General features: G+C 40.6%; 1 protein-coding gene across 2 annotated transcripts in view; it reads right to left on the reverse strand.

The window, feature by feature from the left end:
• Positions 1–575: 575 nt before the first annotated feature.
• CREBL2 (cAMP responsive element binding protein like 2) overlaps positions 576–20,680 on the reverse strand; it is a 28,294-nt gene continuing 8,189 nt past the window's right edge. The window contains exons 1-4 of one of the 2 annotated variants that reach the window (XM_044418309.1): positions 11,291–11,505; positions 7,715–7,912; positions 5,669–5,816; positions 576–2,659 (exon numbers count right to left, since the gene is read on the reverse strand). In XM_044418309.1, the coding sequence (XP_044274244.1) occupies positions 2,655–2,659; positions 5,669–5,816; positions 7,715–7,912; positions 11,291–11,305 (366 nt within the window). In that variant the 5' untranslated portion in view covers positions 11,306–11,505 and the 3' untranslated portion in view covers positions 576–2,654. Of the gene's footprint in view, positions 2,660–5,668; positions 5,817–7,714; positions 7,913–11,290; positions 11,506–20,680 lie in introns of those variants that run through there. The other variant, XM_044418307.1, reaches the window with a different exon arrangement.

Consider the following 20,680-nt stretch of genomic DNA (forward strand, 5'->3'; position numbering starts at 1 on the left):
CAGTTTCTTGTGTGCATGTACCTGAAAGGCCATCAGGCTCACTGTGGTGACATTCCTCTCCACGGCTGAAGGAACAGTTGACAAACTTCCCCTTCCATTTTACATGAACTGCAGCTTATTGTTTCAACTGAACCTTACAAACTGAAATTAATCTTTATTATTATTATATTATATTACATTTATACCCTGTTTTTCCTTTTTTGCAAAGAACACAGAATGCCTTACAAGGTTTTCTTCTTCTCAATTTTATCCTCACAATAATCCTCTGAGATAGGTTAGGCTGAGAGTCCACGATTGGCTGAAAGTCTCCCAGTGAGCTTCATGGATGAGTGAGGACCAGGACCTAGATCTCCTAAGTCCCATTAAGCACTACACCACAGTGTTTCAACAAACCATTGCTATAAGGAACACCCATACATATTAAATAGATTTCCAGTTTTAATGTCTTGTCTGCTTTGGTCCCAAAATACACACTGCAAGCAGGGCACAATGTGCAATACACAGTCATTCTCTCTACCCCATCTCACAGTGATAAGCTGGTAGTATTTTTAATTGAAAAATGACTGGAAAATTACTTGATCTTACATCCATTTTAATGCAAAACAACAACAACAAAACAAAATAGGTAATGTAATTATTTGTCAACTACATGTGATAAATGCATTCAATTCTAAGAAACCAAGACTTTCACATTCTGATGTACAATGTTATAAGGAGTCTACAGTCTAAATGATGTCATGCATCAAAAGTCTTGGACAGAGTCAACTAATTAAAAGTATCCATTCACCACCTGTCCCTTGTTCACCCTTTAATTTGCATAAAATTACTAGATATGTTTCATTCAGCAAGAGCAAAGTCACTGTTGGTGTCCTTGGCAGATCACTTCTGTTCTCTCTCTCCAGCTATCACCCAGCCAACCAGATAGGTGGGAAATGGCATCTCCCTTACAAAACTGCTCCTTGAGTGCATTGAACAAGCAAGAAAGAGTGCACTGGTGTTTTGACTCAAAATGATAGCATTCATGTTAACATTGGCTCAGTGGTATTTCACTTAAATGTAGTAAGAAGTTTTATCACACTATTATACAAGCTTAAGAAATTTAAATTTTAAAAGTGCCTATTCATAAAAGCACCTCAGCAATTTTAAAGTTATTTTCTAATGTATTAAATAGCTTGTCTCATTTCACAAGATAAACCTTTGAATTAGAAAGTGAAATACATAATTCATTCATGAGGACAAATTAATCCATAGCTGGCCTGCCACTATGTTGGATGTATTCCCCACTCTATGCTTCTCAAAGCAGGCTGGCCCAGGGCAGCTTTTGCTTTTGCCCAGGTCCATGCTTTTTGAAAATATGTGGACTGTGACATCAGCCCAAAGGATCCAGGATGTACCACAACTGGCAGCGTCATTTGCACCACGTCAGACATGGTTTCTATTAGGCTAGACATGCACGTGGTAGGCATGTAGTGAGCGGAGCTTGCTGGAGCCGGGGGTCAGACTAGATGGCCTGGGAGATACCTTCTGACTCATTTAGTTTCTATGTTTCCATTGTGCAGCAGAATCACAGCAAACATCACTCCCAAGAACTGAGTGACTAGACAAACGAGAAACTGGAAAGTAAGATTAACTGGGCTGTCTGTCCATGTTCTGCAAGCTGATTGGTAGGATTTTTTTAATGTTCGGAATGAAGTATACCTCCTGATTTGATGGGACTGATTTGAAAAACAAAAAACACTAAATACCATTCTTTAGCTAGTAAGTGTTTGTGGCATCACTGATAGAGGTCTAGTCCACATATTTAGCTTATTGAGAAGGTTGGATCAGCTGTAACATTTCAGACAGTAGATAAAGGATCCTACTTTTCAATGGTTCCCTTTGTAAAACACAAACATTACCCAGGACATCCAGAAAACTATCCCACCTGTGTTAATGTCTCTCTTATGTTCGCTTATATAGAGAAGCATGCACAGCTATTTCTTTTTAAATACGCAAACATTCATACACTTGACCTCAAGTATATTTACAACAATTCTATACAGTAGGCCAGTATTAGCCCAAACTGGAGGTGGAGTGTACTAGCCTAAAGTAAGCAGAGGTGACATTTGAGCTAAGGTCTGGTTCACACGGTATGGTGTTAGCTACAATGTTACACTAGTTCAAAAACAATGGAAGTATAAAAAGGAAGGCAGCAGCTATTAAATATAAATATTCACAGCCAACAACTGGATAGAGTAATTAGTATCACAACATGCACCACAAATACCTGTGTATCAGTCTACTTAAACATCAAATGAAGAAAATCTCAGACTTCACTGCACAGTTGCTTAAATAACCGCTATCATATACAATGAACAGGGAACTAAACACAAATCATATGCTCAAAAGCACGTTACAGCAAACATTTCTACATGCATGCAAATATCAGCATCTGTATTAAAACAAGGTTTAAAAGTTATATAATTAATTCTGTCAGCTTGCCATCACATTCATTTGATAATTCATCTGAATAGTCAAGTTTTCTGCAGCATAATAACTGGCTAACATTATAATCATTGGAAAGATTCATATAAAGATAACAAATAACCGCGTTTTCTTTTCTTAACTTCAGCTCATTTTATAAAATGTTGACTCTGATGTCTGCTGATGGATCTTTACCCTGAAAAAGACATTCAAACACAGTTTATTTATTTATTTATTTATTAAAACATTTTTATGCCGCCCCATTCGCCGAAGCCTCGGGGCAGCTTACAACAATAAATCAAACCACATAAATTAAAATATACATATTAGAATAGTAATAATAATTTAAAATACAATATACACACAATATAAAATAAGCCGCCCTGGCCAGATAAAATTCAGTAATATTAACATTTAAAATGTTGCTTAAATAAAAAGGTCTTCACCTGGCGCCGAAAAACAAATAACGACGGCACCAGGCGGACCTCTCTGGGGAGCGCATTCCATAACTTAGGCGCCACCGCTGAGAAAGCCCTCCTCCGAGTACTTACCCTCCTAATTTCTCTCACGGAGGGCTCCCGGAGAAGGGCCTCTCCCGCCGATCTCAGGGGGCGACTGGGCATATATGGATGTAAGCGCTCCTTCAGGTAACCAGGACCCAAGCCGTTTAGGGCTTTATAGGTCATCACCAACACCTTGAATTGGGCCCGGACTTCAATGGGGAGCCAGTGAAGCTGACGGAGAACTGGAGTCATTTGAACATAACGTCCAGTCCCCGTCAGCAGCCTGGCAGCTCTATTCTGAACCAATTGAAGTATCCGGACCGTCTTCAAGGGTAGCCCCACGTAGAGCGCATTACAGAAGTCAAGACGGGAAGTCACCAGCGCATGAGTCACTGTTGCAAGGCAGTCGTACTCCAGGTAGGGACGCAGCTGATGAATCAGCCGAAGCTGGAGGAAAGCGCTCCTCGCCGCTGTTGTCACCTGAGCTTTGAGTGAAAGCTCCGGGTCGAGGAGCACTCCCAAGCTGCAGACCTTGTCCCTAGGAGGGAGTGCAACCCCGTTCAGGACAAGGTTCAATTCACCTTCTCCGAAGCCCGAACCACCAACCAACAGGACCTCCGTCTTGTCTGGACTGAGCTTCAGTTTATTGGCCCTCATCCAGCCCATTACCTTGGCCCTCATCCAGCCCATTACCTCAGTTGTAAGCTCTTGTTACAAGTATGATTTCAGCTGTCAGTTAAACAGCCTAACATACACCTGAAAGGGGCATTACTAAAATATATGGCACACAGTGTCTGGCAAAACCTGTTACTGTTCACATGATAGTGTGGTGAGAAAAGAAAGATTAAAGAGTTTGGTAGGAGCTACAGAATCTTTTTAGCACCACAGCTTTCGCTCATGTCAAATGCTAATTGTTAAGCAGGGGTCTGTGTGCAAAGTCTGGTATCTTCCCTAGATTTAAAAAGTAACAATAATCTGGTCAAAGTGATGGTGTGTGAAAGATACCTTAAGCTTTACAAAATTATTTTAGAACCAGTCTTGTAGATTACTAAACTAGAAAATAAACGGAAAGGACCAAATACAACCACAATAAAAGATACGAAATCAAGAGCTAAAAAGCCTGGGCATTTAAAATGTTCATCACTTGGCAGCAAGAAAGCATTTAGCATCAGCACCAGATGAGTCTTCTCCGGGAAGCTATGTGAGAGTCAGGGTGCAACCACTGGATAGCAGGTATCATGGGTCACTGTCTACCTCACCTCAGATGGCCTTGGGCAGCTAGACAACAGCCCAAGACAGACTGTAGTAGCTCCGTAGCTTCATGTGGCCAAAAGCAATCCTTGATAGATACCTCAAGCCATGTTTAAATCATTTATAAAGTACCTTACATTGTCTATATGCTAAACAGATATGAAAAGACACAGTCCTTGCCCTGCACACACACATTCTAACAGACAAGATAATATGGGGAAAAAGAATGAGTAAGGAAGAAGAACAGCTGCATCTTAACAAGTTAACAGATCAGAGCGGGTTGATCTCCCTTTTGCCATTATCTCCCTTCCTACGAGGCAGGTGAGCAACTTCCCACTGGCCTTTCATCTTCTAGTGAGCAACAATGCCCAGGATGTGTCTCTGTTCAGCTCTGCAGTTTCAAGGCAATATTTCAGGTCAGAAAGGTTAAAACCAGCACCTTGAATTTAGCCAGGAAAGGATATGCTAGTTTATGACCTGAATGCAAGTATACTGCTCAAAGACAGGTGCCATTTATGAAATCTCTGTGCCTGCCCATGTGGGAAAATATTTATTGATGATGGGCCTACACAGATGGGCCTTATCTTCATGGTGGAAGGAATGTACAAACCAGCTCCCTCACTGTGTCAACTGAATTAGCAGGCAGGTTGCCTATACAGGGCAACGCAGAGTAATCTGTCAATGAAAATTCTATCACTCTTGTTCAGTCCATGGTGGCTGAACTCCCCATACCAGTCAACATGACAAGCATGCATGGGTAAACAGGGTGACAGCATGGAATTATTTTCACAAGAAGAGTCAAGTTATCCTGCTAGCAGAGTTGTGTGGGTTGGTACCAACACTCCAAATCAGCTGTTCTGAATAGACAAGCAAGGTGGAAAGCATGAGACTGAGCACCTTCCCACATAACAGGCCTGGTGAACTTGAACTGGAGAGATCTGGGTTCAAATCCCTACTTCCAGAACCAGAAAGACAGAGGCAATCCATAGCCATGAAGAAGCAGTTGTCCCCACTGAGCAAGCCTGACACACTTCATAGGATTAGTCAAGTGTCTCAAAGAAACTTTCTTGCTGGTACGGTTGCTCTGCTTGTCCTTTGTCCACAGGTGGGTGATAGCCAAAATTGTTCACTGGACCAGTCAGCTCAACCAAACAGGCTTACTGTGAATAAAGAAACTAACTTGCATGTGTGCAAATGTCACCATTCTGTTGATTGGGCACTTGGTGCTTGGGGTGCTAATTGGCAGGGCCACTTTTAAGGTCTTATTAGTATTTGTCATAGCTATAGTTTGTTCTTTGTAACAATTCTTGCGTAGTGTCTCGCATCTGAGGAACTTAACACATAATATAAATGCATCTGCCCAAGTGTTCTTACTGTTCTTCACCATGCTTAAATACTTGACCACCCCCACAGCCATAACAAACCTAAGCATTTCATTAATTGGTACTCACAGGAATTGTGACTTTTTGCATCTGTCTTCACAGCCTTGGCAATCTTGGCTGAGTTCTGCTGGGGTTTGCTTTGTTCTTCACCACTCAGTAGGGCTTTAATTTCAGAGGGGATTTTTCCTTGGTCCATTGCCATGCACCACTGCTTGTACTGAAATATACAGAAAACATATATAAAGTAACTGGAGCACAGAAGCAGAGTACTGTAATGCTTGCCTTCCTATGTAATCACTAAAGAATTCCGTAATGCGTATGTAACAACAGAACTGGAGAGGTCAGCATGGTTGTGGGAAAGGCTATGTAGAGTTCAAGCAAGTTTTTATATTCACACAATATTGCTTGAAAGAGCGTGAGAACTGCCTAGTGACAGCTCAAAACAGAACACTAAAACATACTGAAATAACTTAGATCCGTACTGTTAAAGACACTTCATTTTCTTCTCCCATCCTTGTACAAGACAGTCATGTACCTCTTTTTAGGTAGCTGGTTAGCAGCAGCTCCCTGCTCTCAGATGTTAAGCAGCGGAGCTGTTTGAAAGCACTAGGGACCAACAGTGTGGGCCACAGAGAAACAACACACATGCACCCACACCTCATAAACCTGTTACTGAGTACCAAACCAGGATAAAGTTAGATTTTTCTATAGCACCATTGGCCATGTGGGATAAGACTAGCGGAAATAAGCCAAAACATCTGGAAGGCTCCAAGTTGCCCATTCCTCTTTGATAGCATTGTGAAGGGAGAAGCTACATCTCCCAAATTTATGAGTTAAGAAGCTCAGCAATGACCACAGAATAATTGGTCTGCAATCATGCTTTTCAGGAGAATAATTTCTTAACCACACAGAGACTGTCCTATCTTTAAGAATTCTATTACTAAGAAACCATTCAGGCATGTCACCATTGTTTAGAGAAGGTGCCTTGGTTTGTGTGGCTTCCCCTCTTCTGCTCCTATTGCATGGAACCTATCCTAGAAGACGTAGACAAGTTTACTTAAAGTGATGTCCAGTCTAACTTTATACCTGGCTAATCAAAAGAAAATCCCATTGAATTCAAGGATCTTACCTCCAAGGAAGTGTGCACAGCACCAGAGCCTTACTCCTTTGTATGTTCAGTCGGGGAAAAAAAATACAATACCTAGCTTTCCTAGCCATTATGGCAGGCTGAATGCTGTAGCCATCTCCAGGTCCTATGAACACAATTGTGCTCCCCAAATGCACTATGCGGCAGCAGAATTGCAGCTCAGTTCCACTGTGCAATATATAGTGAATATGGTGTGCTGTGCATTGCACTGTATATGGTGCATGTGTGCATATGCACCTCTGTCATTTTTACCACTGACAAAATAAGTGATAGAGGATAGGTGACAGTCACATATGTAGAGGTACCGATTTATACACTACTGAAAAAGCAATTGGGGGGTGGGGAGTATAGGGCAGACACAACTCTGACTGGGACTGCAACTACCCATCACATTTTAACATCCCAAGCAGCGAATGGACAAGGGCAGCTGTTTTACTAAGTGGAAACTTAGCACCATTTGCACATAACCACTTGTCATGCTAACTGTCTTGAGTTACAGGTAAACTTTCACCACTTGTACTACCATCTATTCATACCTGATGTGCAATACAATCTTTCTTTACTACATGATAGGATAAACTAATCTGTACTGAGAGATTTACTGTTAGTCTTCCAAGTTGAGAGAAGTTTACCACAGATCAGGTACAGGTCTGTGCCCAAACAATTGCTTCCTGTGGTCACCTTTATTTACATTAGAGTAGTACAAGGGCAAGGTTTTGCAGTATCAGCGGCAGTGAGCTTATGTACCCCACTTGCTAAGGATCATGGGTGGGAGTGTATCCTGCTTGTAAGTGCCTATGAGCAGTTTGCTGGCTGCTGTGTGAGCAGAGTGCTGAATTAGATGGACCCTTGGTCTGAGCCAACAGACCAAGGGTCTGTTGCTAGGTCCTTTTCCATTTTTCAGTTAAGCCTGGATGCAGGTCCTGTGTTAAAGCATGGATAAAGGCAAAAAGACAAAGGTAGTTTACCATTTCCAGTTCTTCTCTAAGAGCATAGATTGCTCTCTCTCTGCTTGAAACCAACTCCTCCAGGTACTGGTACCGGAGCTTCTTCCTTGCCCTGCACTCCCGCGCACTCTGCCGGCTCCTCTCAAGTTTGGCTTTCAGATCTATTTTAGCTGGCTTACGACCCCGTTTTCCTGGCTTCTTCACTTTGCCTCCAGTTACCTAGAAAATGACAGCAGATTTCACTTCAGGAGAGGAAGCTGAAAACAGATTTTCACAGAAAACTGTTATGAAATGTATAAGAAGACTGAAAAACAAGAGGAAAAAATGAATCTCAGAGTGAGACAGTGCAGATCCATCTAGTGATTACATACACTTGTCTTATGCATATACTTTTTAAAATTTTAGCAAATCCTGGATAACTCAGGAAGGAAGGATTTTCAAGAACACTTCTATGATCCGTACTTAATAGTAGAAGTACAAAATCACTTGTACAATATTGTTTTTAGTTCTAACTGAATGAAAGCTTCTATTGATAAAATGCCACTGTCTCATCTCAGTCCTGATACACAGAACTCCAAGTAAAGACAGGCAAGCACATTTTTAGAGTGTCAGAGACAATCAAGGAGTAGCCTGACCGCAGTCAGTCCAAAAACACCTATTCCTCTCTGGGGCTGAGGTTCAGAAAAAGCAGATTTGCAAGACTAAAGAGAAATTTGGTTGCAAACTGTGCCACTTGACTGCCTTTCCACTATGGCACCAAAAAAACCTTCTTCAAACACTGCCCCCCCACCCTCCACTGCCTCCTGATTTTGCAGCTCAATGCTTTTGAAATATAATGATTTTCCTCAGTTATATACTCTGCTGCTCACAACATGTAGTTGTGTACACAATATGCATTTTCCTATAGGCACAGCACTCTAGGATTTTTGCCCCTCCTGGTTTTTAGTTTATCTTCATTTTTAAATTATTATTATTATTATTATTATTAGACAGGAGGTTGGAAAGCTACCAGCTGAAACACCTTCCTCCACACCCTTCTTTACTTCCAAGTATGCTTTTGGGACTCATGTAGGGACATTCTTATAAAATACAAAATGGCGGGAAGCTGCAGCCTAGCACTTCATTCTTTTGCTTTATTCATTCTGATGTAACTCCAGTTGCCAGGAAACAGGTGTGCTAGGAAGCTAGGGAGTGTCCCTCAAGGCTAAGGAGAATGGCAGGGAGTGAAGGGGTTATTTTGCTGTGCTAAGGATGTGTATGTGTTTTGTCTGGGTCTTGCACTTCTGTTTCTCTAAGCACTGCTAATTTGCTTTATGGAGGCAAATATGTGATTTGGCATTTGAGACTCAGACTGCACTCAGTTGTCTATTGCCTTGGTACTCAGTTGTCATTGAGCTTCAAGTTTGCCTTCCATTAAGTGAGTGTTGGAAATGAAAAATGTGGGTTCAAAAAAGTTTGGTTGCTTTGGGGGGTTGGTTTTTTGCTTGTTTTGTTTCCTGCCTTCTGGAGCTCAGACTGCACTCTGCTTTTTATTCAGTAGTCACTTGCGCAAACCAGTTAGTCTCACTTTTGTGCATTCTTGGAAAGGTTTGATCAGTCATACCCACCACAGCAGCTATTTTGAGAAAAGTGCACACAATACTCTCAACGTTGAAAATGTTTAATTATCCCCAAAATACTGGAACCACCAAGTTATGGTACATACACTGAAGGTTACCCTACATTTTATTCAAGATGTCATAGCAAAGGGGCTACTTCTACAACCAACTAGTGCCAGTTTGTTTTTGTTTACTTTGTGCCACAAGAAAATTATTTTGTACCATCACAGAGCTGACTATCTTGTGATCAATATCAGTTAAATCCATTTCAACAAAATATGGGAAAATCAAAGGAACATGAATATTTGATATGCACATAGTGGGCATGTCATGAGCGGAGCCGGCTGGAGCAGGGGGTCAGACTAGATGCTTCGGGAGACACCTTCTGACTCGCTCTGTTTCTTTGTTTCTATTTATGCAAGGCATCATATGTTACTTGAACCCTGCTAAAGGTTTATAATACTTACTGAGTGTAATTTATCTGCTTTGTTTTATTAAGTTATGTTGGATAACTAGCAAGTTAAATAACATTATTCTTGTTTTTCCACCTCTTCTCTATCACAGCACAGGTTATATGTTTTGGACAGGGTGGGATTAAACTTGTTCATTTTGCTTGTTACTCTGTGACATGCCATGTATACTGATGGCAATGTATAACCAGTTCAGTTTACAAAATTCTTCTGGTAGCTACATACCATAGCAAATGTATGGACAATTTAAGATCTCAAAACCAAAAAAGAAAACAGTATATAATTATTATGCAACCAAAACCATGAATTCACATTCCTTAAAAACAACTGAAGATATAGGGTGCAAATGTTATATAATAGTTAGCACAATTATTTTTAAGGCCCTTTATCCTAACAGCAGTCAGACACATGAACCACACTATATAAGGAAAAAAACATACATGTTCTGCCTTTTTATAGTACATTTTCTTTAATAACTCCAAAAGCTATCCCAATCAAAATTTTGGGGTACATACATGCATAACATGTATTGTCTTGAGCATGTCATGAGCGGAGCCAGCTGGTGCCGGAGGTCAGACTAGATGGCCTGGGAGGCCCCTTCTGACTCTCTATGTTTCTATGTCTTCTGCATCATACTCCTGAAAGATTAACTATCTCATAATTTTTAAGAAGCCATGGCAATGTTGAAAAATTTCTTCTACATGATAGAGACAGTAAGTACACTTGGCAGGCAGGATCCAGTATGAGCAAACATAAGACTAAACCTAGAAGCCTGTGTGGCAAGGCTGTTTTAAGGACTATGACACAATGAAATGTTTTGAACAAATACTATGTAGAATTTAAGTATCATTCATTGCTTGAAGTAAACTGATTTTACACAGAGGTTTCATTTCTTTAGTTCCACCTCCTTGCTCAATCCTAATAACACACACTTCTGTTTATTATTAATAATAAATACATAAATTTACTCAGCTCTTTTAAGATTGTTCAAAGTTCTTTATATCCACTTCATTATAACCCTTATTGCCACACTGGCAAGGAATTATCAGAGTTGCAGGTTTACTGCATCTGGAGGTCACTGGGTTTGGGAAGAATGGCTCAGCCTCTTATACAGCAGTCCTATGCATCCCTACTCAGAGGTAAGCCCCACTGAGTTCAATGGGAGTTACTCCCAGGTAAATACATATAGGATTGCAGCTTTATTCTGTAATCCCATACTCTGGATGTTTTGGATAATTCCTGACTACAGGAATGCTTATAGGAGCTGCCATCAAAAAATCTCTGAAAAGCACCAGGTCACTTAGCCCTGCTATATCCACTTCCCTGGTGCTAAGTCCCATTGCTCTCAATAGCACTTACTCCAGGGCAGACATATATAGGATTACACTACAAGACAATTCATTATTGCAGTTCATATACACGTTTCTTCAGAAATTATTCTATTCATGAGTTTAACCTGTGAAATGTCAGAAACATTACCGGTTGACACCACTATAATGAAATATCCCAGTTACCCACCATTTACTTACTTTACTGTCATCCATGTGTGCAGCCAAGCCAAGAAGAAATATCAGGACAAATATATCCCTGCAAAAGCCCCAACTAATCGCTCACACTAGGCTGGGCCCTTGCCACTCAAGCGATTTTCCTGCATCCTCCATTTCACACTGTTTTGTACGTCCACTGATCTTCATAGGTTTTGAAATCCTTGCTGCGCAATATCTAAAAGGAAGAGACAGCCAGCCCGATGCACTTTGGTAATTGTAGTTTCACGTCGGTCTTTCCATGGCAAGGAAGAGGAATAATCTTACCACTAGAACTACAATTCCCATAAGGTGTAGAGTGCAATAGCATAATGACGTAAGTATTTTGCCGTGAGCAGCCATAGAAGAGGTCAGAGCGACAACACATTATAGATATAAGAAATAAAAGAGCGACACCGCGAGGCTATCTGTGAGGTTTTCCTATAGACATATAATAACAATAATAATGTTATAACGCTCATAAGGTTCATAAAACTCTTCCATATCCAACTGTGAAAGCTGTAACAAGCATTTCACGGCATGCTGCACTCCCTGATTTCTGCTTCAGTAGCTGGTTTTCAAAGAAACAGTTTTTCTAGATACTTGAAAGATTCAGGAGGCACAGGACACAAATCTGCATAAAAATGGCATATGCTGGTGTGTGCGTCCGCGCGTGCAAATTTAGACATAATTGCTAAGATGATACGCATTTCACAGACCACAAAGCCAGCAATTCATTTCTCATTCAATCCTCCTTAAATACCTGTTTCAATTAATTTGCACTGCCTCAGATCATGGAAACCCACAATTTCTCTTTAATTACAATTAATTTGCAATAAAATAAAGAAAGAGAGAGAACTTAAGAACATAAAAGCCATTCTGGGTCAAAGTAATGGTCCATCCAGGCCAGCACTCAGTACATTCAGTGGCAACTGTTGGGAAAATTTGGATAAATCCTGGCAGAAAAATGTTGCTTCTGTGTGCTTTTACGTTATAAAATCAATCCTACACTCCTTCTCAAAAGCACCAGCTTTCTAAGCTAAGTCACTGTTTAAAATGGCATTCCTCCCCACTCCTTTCTCTCACCTTTAACTGTAAGCCAGAGTAGACAGGCCATTCAGTTTACCAGGAAGTATCTTTTGCTAGCTCAGAGCGCTCCATGTGCCCTGGCCAATCAAAATGGTGCAGATGCATTACTTAGGGTCTGAGTCTAGATGAGCTTATGAGTTCATGAATAGTTTCTCAGTAGCCTGAATTTACATGTCTAAGCAGACCTGGAAATGGGTTCAAGTGTCTGGAAGTTACTCAACTGAAATGTCAATACATTGCAATTAGAAATATTGCAATCTCATTGTCACTGTATGATTGGCTGATCTTCCTTTATCTGTTCTGTATGTGATGACCTCAGAATCTTATTGTAATATCTGCATTCTGTCATCAATTGCTCTATACCTGTGTACATGAACAGGAGAGTATAAAATACCCTGTACTTGTATTGAAACCTCGCAGTCGAGTCCACCTCTGCCTGCACGGTGATGCATTATCGTGACTACAGACCCGCGGGGAACCTGGGCCAAACAATAAAGCAACAAATGGTCTTAATGCTTGATCATTCCCATGAACCAAAGTTTTATTTCCTCCTCACGAACAGAAATTCTGGGATTCTGACACAACCCAGCTGCCTACAGAATTCCTCAAGTGGGAGGGGTGCAATAGTTCTCCTCAGCAACTGGTGTTTTCAGGCATGCTGCCTCTGATACTGGAAGTAGCACACAGCCAATAAAGCTAGTAGCTATTGTCAGCATTTTCCTCCATGAATTTAGCCAACCCCCTTTAAAGCCATCCAAACTAGTGGCCAGCTCTACATCTCAAAGAAATTAGTTAACTGTGCTCTGTGTAAAGAAGTACTTTCATTTATCTGTCCTGATTCTGCCAGCAATCAGCTTCACGAGATGACACAGCCTGTTCCACAAAGACCTGGCTGGGAGAAGACAGTGGTCCTATATGGACACAGCCAGCTATTAGCCTCGCAGTTGGCTACTGTGTTGTGGAGCAGGCAAGAAAAAGTGGGCAGGGGGCAGTGTGACTGACCTGTTAGAATACCATCCCTTTGGCCAGGCACTCTATTAAGGAATTCAGAAGCACTGAATTTCTGTACTTGAGGTCGGGGTCCAGGGACAGACTGGGGATTCTGCTGGTATATAGACTACCTCATAGGAGTGGTCACAACTGTTTCTCATAGGGGAGTTGTTCCAATTCCTTAATCATTTTAGTTGTCCTTCTCTGCACTTTTTCCAACTCAGTGTCCTTTTTCAAACGCAGTGACCAGAACGATGAACAATATTCCAGTTTTATTTTCAATTCCTTTCCTGATTATACTTAACAGAGTTCACCTTCTTCACAGCTGCTGTACACTGGGACAACAGTTTCATCAGTCTTCTCACAACAACCCAAAGACTCCTTTCATGATCAATCATCACTAGTTATTTCATATATACACAACTGAAAATGGCAACATCTGCACCAAAACTGATTTTCAAACACTGGACAGACTGTTAATCCCAAAGTTAAACCAAGAGCAAATCCCACTTAATTTCTCAATCCCAAACTAGGCCTGCTCCAAAATTTAAGTAATTCCTCTTCAGTTCACCTTCCCTCCAGGCCAAAATTAAGTGCTGTACAATTCTGAGGTGGGAAGCGACAGCTGATCAGAATGCTGTGTGGGTGGAAGGAGGACTGAAAAAAGGAAGGAGACAGCAATTTTCAGAGGGAGGGGAAGTATGGAGCAAGTTACAGCCAGCTTTGAAGATACAGAGGGAGCTGAGAAAGGGAAAGAAGTAGCAGAGGAAACAGAGCCAGAGGGAGAAGAATGATAGCATTCTGGAAGTTTCAGGACAAAATAAGCAAAAGCTTTGCCATAATATGGCTGCTAAAAGCCTGACAGTGTAAGAACAGTTTTAGACTTAAGATGGGATTCCTGATCTGATCAGGAATCCATGTTACAAGTCTTGATTCCCACATGTACCTTAGAAGTTCTAATGTCCCTGTCCTAAAAGACCTGTCCTTTGGGGTATGCCTTAGAAATGCTGATGTCCCCATCCTGAAAGACCTGTCCTTTGGGATATACCTCAGACATGTCTGTATTTCCTGAAGGTTCTTCATGTTTGTATTGTGTTAATCCCTATTCTTTTATTCTAATGTGCCTCCAGCATACTGATCCCACAGTCCTTCAAACTGTATATAACTGATAGGTTATAGAGGCATCTTGTACAGACTCCATCTTTGTGGTCCCTTAGGTGGCTGCCTGCATGCAACATGTATTTCCTGTATGTCTGGATAAACTGTAAATGTTATTTTGTTTGGATTCTCAAATGGTAGTTTTTTCACTCTTGACAAGTATTACCCCCTCTACCAAAAAGCTTCCATTAATGTGAATGTTTTTCTCCCTTAAGATTAATTGTGTGTAGCAGTAGGGGAGAGATTGGAATCCCAGGCAGATCAGTTGGGTAAGGAAAGGTTACTCCAGAATAGAAGTATTAAATATAAATTTCAATTCCTAAGAAAAGCTAAGGAGTGCGGCAGCTATAGGACCACTACACTAGTTTTCCATACAAGCAAAGTGATGTTCAAGGTGTTGCAACAATACATTTTACCCAATATAGAGCAAGAAGTGCCAGAGGTTTATGCTGGATTCCAAAAAGGAAGAGGCAATCAAGATCATGTTGCAAATATACATTTGCTACTGCAGCACACCAAAGAATTTCAAAAGAAGGTCAGTCTATGCTTTATAGACTACAGCAAAGCCTTTAACTGTGTGGATCACAAGAAGCTATGGATTGTCATGACAGAAATTAGTGTGCCCCAGCACTTGATTGTCCTGATGTATAATATGTATTTTGGACAGAATATGGAGAAACAGAATGATTTCCTATAGGCAAAGGGCTCAGAGATGTACTTTATCTCCCTATCTGTTCAATCTGCATACAGAACTTGTCATAAGGAATTCAGAGGAAAGAGTGAAAATTGTCAGAAAAAATATCATTAATTTAAGGTATGCATGTGATACCATAGTACTGGCAGAAAACAGCAATGACTTGAAACGACTTCTGGCAACAGTGAAAGAATAAAGTACAAAAATTGGACTACAGCGGCATATCTAGAAAACAAACATCATGGCCACAGAAGAATTACAAAACTCCACTGTTAATAATGGAGAAATAAACTTTATGAAAGATTTCACATACTGCAGCCCAGACATCAATTCAAAGTGATACTGCAGCCAAGGAAGTATGAGAAGGGCAGCAATGAAGAGACTTGGGGGGGGGGGGATCAAGGTAAGGACATTTTACTGGAAATTAAGATCAAGATCATCCAAACTATTGTATTCCCAGTCACAATCTATGGGTCTGAAGGCTGGACAGTGAAGAAAGCTAACAGGAAGAAAACTGATGCATTCAAAACCGTGCTGGAGGAGACTTTTGGGACAGAAAGACAAACAAATGGGTTCTAGATCAAATCAAGCCAGAGCTTTCCCTAGAAGCAAAATTTACAAAGCTGAGGATGTCATACTTCAGACATATCGTGAGAAGGCAAAGCTCACCAGAGAAGGTAATCATGTTAGGGAGAGTCAATGGTAGAAGACAAAAGGGAAGACCAAATGTGAGATGGATCAAATAAAGGAAACCCCAGCCTTGAACTTGGAAGAGCTGAATGGAGCTCTCACGGACAAGACATTTTGGAGGGTTTTCAATTCATAAGGTTGCCATAGGTTGAAGATGACTTGACAGCAGATTACAGCAACAACAAATCAGATTTACTGAGTCAACACCAATAGAGTTGAGCAATTTTTATATATCCTGTGGAAAATTTTTAGCTAAACACTGAACCACTTACACATGTTTAGCAATATTTTGCTAGGGAATTATGTCCAAAATATGTTGCCACTACACAATAGTTGTAACAAAGACAGTGAAGGATTCTTTGTTCACAGGAATGATTCCTGTAGAATTAGTGCATCACTCCTAAATGTCAAACATTTCATAATCTGTTGGTGCAGCAGGACCCCCATTTCCACTGGTTCAGTTACCATGGTATCACTTAACCATAGTTAACTCTGGTCTGAAAGAGAAGTTATAAAGTGCCAAAGGGGAGTTGTAAAGTGCTTCCTTTAAGTGAAAAATCTTGATTTAATAGGGAAAGGAAAAAAAATCCAATGCTGAGGTTGCTAGGATATAAGGTAAGAATGAATCTTCTAGCTGTGAAATTGTGGAAAAAGAAATATACGTGTACAGTATATAGTATCCGCTGGGGGACTTGGAACCTATCCCACAGATATTATCAAGTACCCTGTACTCTCCTGCTTACACAAATTCAGTTTTTGTCACTGAATACTTGGGAACTAAAGAGATTACACGGGTTATAATTAAATTGTACCCCATGAAGTATTGCCAGAAATTACATTATCTGTGCCAGAATGGTATTAAAAAAGAGAGATGTCATTGCACATTGCAATGATGAGCTTGTATTGCCCTCAAGAGAACATTAAAGATGTGAAACAGTAAAGCCAACATTTGCTAAAGCCTAAGATTCAGTAGTTTTAGTAGCAGTGAAATACTAACACACAAATTGCTTCTACTAAGGGTGATGTTAGGCACTGGAACCACCTGAGACCCAGATTTTTGCCCATAGGACAAAGACTGCACAAATCGGCATGTGGTAATTTACATATGTGAATATGTATACATTCACAACTTTTAGTACTACTAGGGATAGATTTAACATTGCAGATGAAGAGCAGAAAGTGACCAAGGTGAACCTCCCTTGCTTCTACAAACAGTTACTGGCTACTAACTTCAAGTAAAAGGTATGGGCGCTGGTGTTATTAGGTGAGCGGCCTGGATCTATTCCACTGCATGTCCATAAGTACCAACAGAACATTTCTTCCTTTGTTTAACTGTCATGCAGGAAACAATTTGCAAAGGGGACTGTAGCTTAGGAGGGAAGGGTTAACTCTCCCCTTCCTACACATTGCAACACCTCTCTTCCATGCAAAAGATTATTTCCTTGCATGGCAAGTTAGCTGGGTGGCAAGGAATCTGTTAGTCTGGATTTCAGCAGCAAACTAACCAAAGAACTTACTTCATTTGAGATGATTTGGATAAGAAATTAATTGGCTGGTTTTGCCTCCTGTGAAATTGAAATTTATCTTAGTAATTATTTCTGACTTTGCATAAATAGATATAAATTAGTATTTGCATCCTAATTTGCATCCTTTGAGCCTGGTCTCCAAGTCTTCTAACTGCTTAGCAAAACCCCTGCCCTTCTATACTCAATTGACAGACTCTCTCCTTGTTCTCCCTTTATGAATGTAAGCTCAGCTCAGTCCATTACTGACAGTTCATTATTACCTACCACAAACTATCTTGGTGCATTAACATATACACTGACAAGAGAGCGTATGCTTGAGTCTTTGCAGAAAGTTAACAAGAGAGGAGTACCTCAGAAATCAATATTTCTGGCTATAAAGGGTGGCTTAAAATTCTGTGAAGTAAAAAAAAGTGACAAAAGTCAGTCTTACTGCAACACTTGGAAACAGCTGAGCATTACAATGGATTTCATTCAGGGATGTCAGGGTCTTGCTGATATCTGTATCCAGCACTTGAAACAACAATGAATTATTATGGTGGAGATGTACTTGCAGAGGTACAGAGAAAAAGGCGGGTGGGTCATGTGAAATTCATGGAATACTTGAGGTGAATTCAGACAGCACAAGTATTAGCCCCTTCTTCAATGGCGTATGCTTTGTGTGACTTGCTTTGTACAAGTGCATTGTTCATTCGCAAGAAAGACTCAAACATGTGCCTCATTTCATAGCTGGATTTTAATGTTATGTTATTTTGTTTTGTTTTATTTTCATGACTTGTTTTCTCTCCTTTGGCCTACGCAGAGAAATATGTCTATATATGCATACCTATTACAGCCAAAGAACGAACTGTGGTCCCTGAATGGCCCTTTCAAACTCAGTGTCTGGGATGTATTCAGGGCTATATTTTAAAAGCAGAAAGCAAAGTAGGGCAGCATTAAAAAAAAAAGGGGGGGGGAGCAATTCCTAACACATTTCAACAGTGTGGTTTGAGTGTGTCTTCCCTGGAGAACCAGAACTTTGAGAGCACTATTAATACAACAGCCTTAAACTATGGTTTTACTCCAGAGGAATAAACTTTTAGGAATAAATTCAGTTCCTAAGATTTTGGAGAGAAACCATGACAGTAAATCTATAAATCTATACATTTATATTAAGTATACATAAAGCAAAGAACACTTCTTCCAAAGATTGTTCTTTGTAATAATTGTTCTTGAACATATTATTAAAACATGCTATGCATTTTTATTCAGCTCCAAAATTTGCCATGTGGCACTATGAAGTTTGTGACAGAATCCACGTCAGTACTTGGAATGCCCACATATGCCAGACATTTTGAAGGTTTAAACTAGACTGGTTGGTTGAATTGTGACATCATGGACTGATCTCAAGATTGCTTTTGTCATAGACTCACTAGCTGGTATTCAGCAAGCCACTCTCTCTCCTAGTATCTCCCCATCCCTGTTTCCATCTGCAATCTGAGGATAATAATACTGGCTTGCCTTGCACAGTTGAGAGGATAATCTCTAGATAATGCATGTGAAGTGCTCTAAGCACTTAGACGTACTCTGTATCTATGATATATTAGCAACCTATGCTGTACACACTAAGGAAAAGGACACAGAGTGAGCAAGCCTGAAAGCAAATAACCAAGAATGAATGCGGGCACAGATAGCAGGTGAATGACAGCTAGTTCTCAACCACCCATTGGACCATCCTTATTACCACATTCCCATACAGACTACTCCCACCATCTGGACTGCATTTTGCTAGGTGTAGGTACTCATTCAAATATCCAACTTACTAATTACATCCTGAATTGATTTTTCACTTTTATGAAAAATAGAGGAGAGAAAAGTGTTTCTTTTCCTGAAAGATTCCTCTCCCCTTCCCCTCAATCTTTACATAGCAAGGCTACTTATTAACCAAAAGACCTTGTTACAATCAGAACCCCTGTATAAACATTAACCAAAGGAGCAATGGACTACAGCAGTGACTCCTGACCTTGCAGATTGAACAATCTGGTAGAAAACCATCCCCAGTCTGGAGTGCCAGCCTGCCGCACTGCAGATAGAGGAGCCAATTAAATTAGATAATTTCCTCATATGAACATTAGGACTGTTTTATCCTGGTTCAGATTATTGGTTCATATAACCCAATAATTTTTACTTCAGCAAATCCCAAACTTTTGTTGGGGCCATAAGACTGAAATGTGTCATGACGTATACATTAATTAAATAATGAAAGGCTTCTGTAGGCTCAAATGCCTTGTATAGAGGATGCTTCCTACTAAGCCTCTGCATGATTCACTGCTCTAACTGTGCATCATTCCCATCAGCCTCTGCTGTGAATAGGTAATTTAATTTCATCATAGCTTTAGGTATGATTGGATTATGAATTCACTTCCTCTTGTACTCAAATTCAGAGTAAACTGACCATTGCTCCTCTGCATCTTCCATTGCTCTGGGCTTGCCTGCTTGAAATCAGAGAACTTCCCAGAACAATGTTTGATGCAGAAATGCAGAGAAGGGACATCTCCCAAGGAGAGCAAGAATTTCCTGCACCAAGAATATAGGACTTCTTTCAACATGAGGTCTGGATTTCATTTTGGTAAGCTTTTTGATATCAGTTGTGGGTGGTACCTAAGGCAAAAGAGGTGGGCCAAAATATCAAAAATACCAACATATGTTAGTTTAACACTCTTAATAAAGGTAACTACCCTTGGGAGAGATATTTCAGATGTTAAGAATGAAGACTAAAGCTTGAAACCACCAAATAAGATGTGGTCAAGGGAAAAGAGGTGAGGAGCGGGGAAGTGGTGTGACCACTTGGGGAACTCCAGAGGGCCAGGCTGGATCACAGAATCATAGAAGAGCTGGAAGGGGCCATGCAGGCCATCAGGTTCAACCCCCTGCTGTTGCAGGACAGCAGTTTACACCATCCCACTCAGATGGCTGTCTAGTTTCTTTTTGAATGTCTCCAGTGTGGGAGAGCCCACCACCTCTCTAGGCAACTGGTTCCCCTGTTGTATTGCTTGGAGGAAACTTTTCCTGATATCCAACCTGAACCTGGGTTGTCACAACTTGACTTGATTATTCCGTATCCTACACTCTAGTAAGAATGAGAAGTGATTTTGACCTTCCTCTTTGTGACAGCCTTTGAGGTACTTATAGAGGGCTATCATGTCCCCCCTCAGTCTTCTCAAGGATGAACATGCCCAGTTCTCTCAGTCTCTCCTCATAGGGTTGTATTTC

The sequence above is a fragment of the Varanus komodoensis genome, unplaced genomic scaffold (assembly GCF_004798865.1).
Source record: "Varanus komodoensis strain SLA01 unplaced genomic scaffold, ASM479886v1 scaffold9, whole genome shotgun sequence".
NCBI lineage: Eukaryota > Metazoa > Chordata > Lepidosauria > Squamata > Varanidae > Varanus > Varanus komodoensis.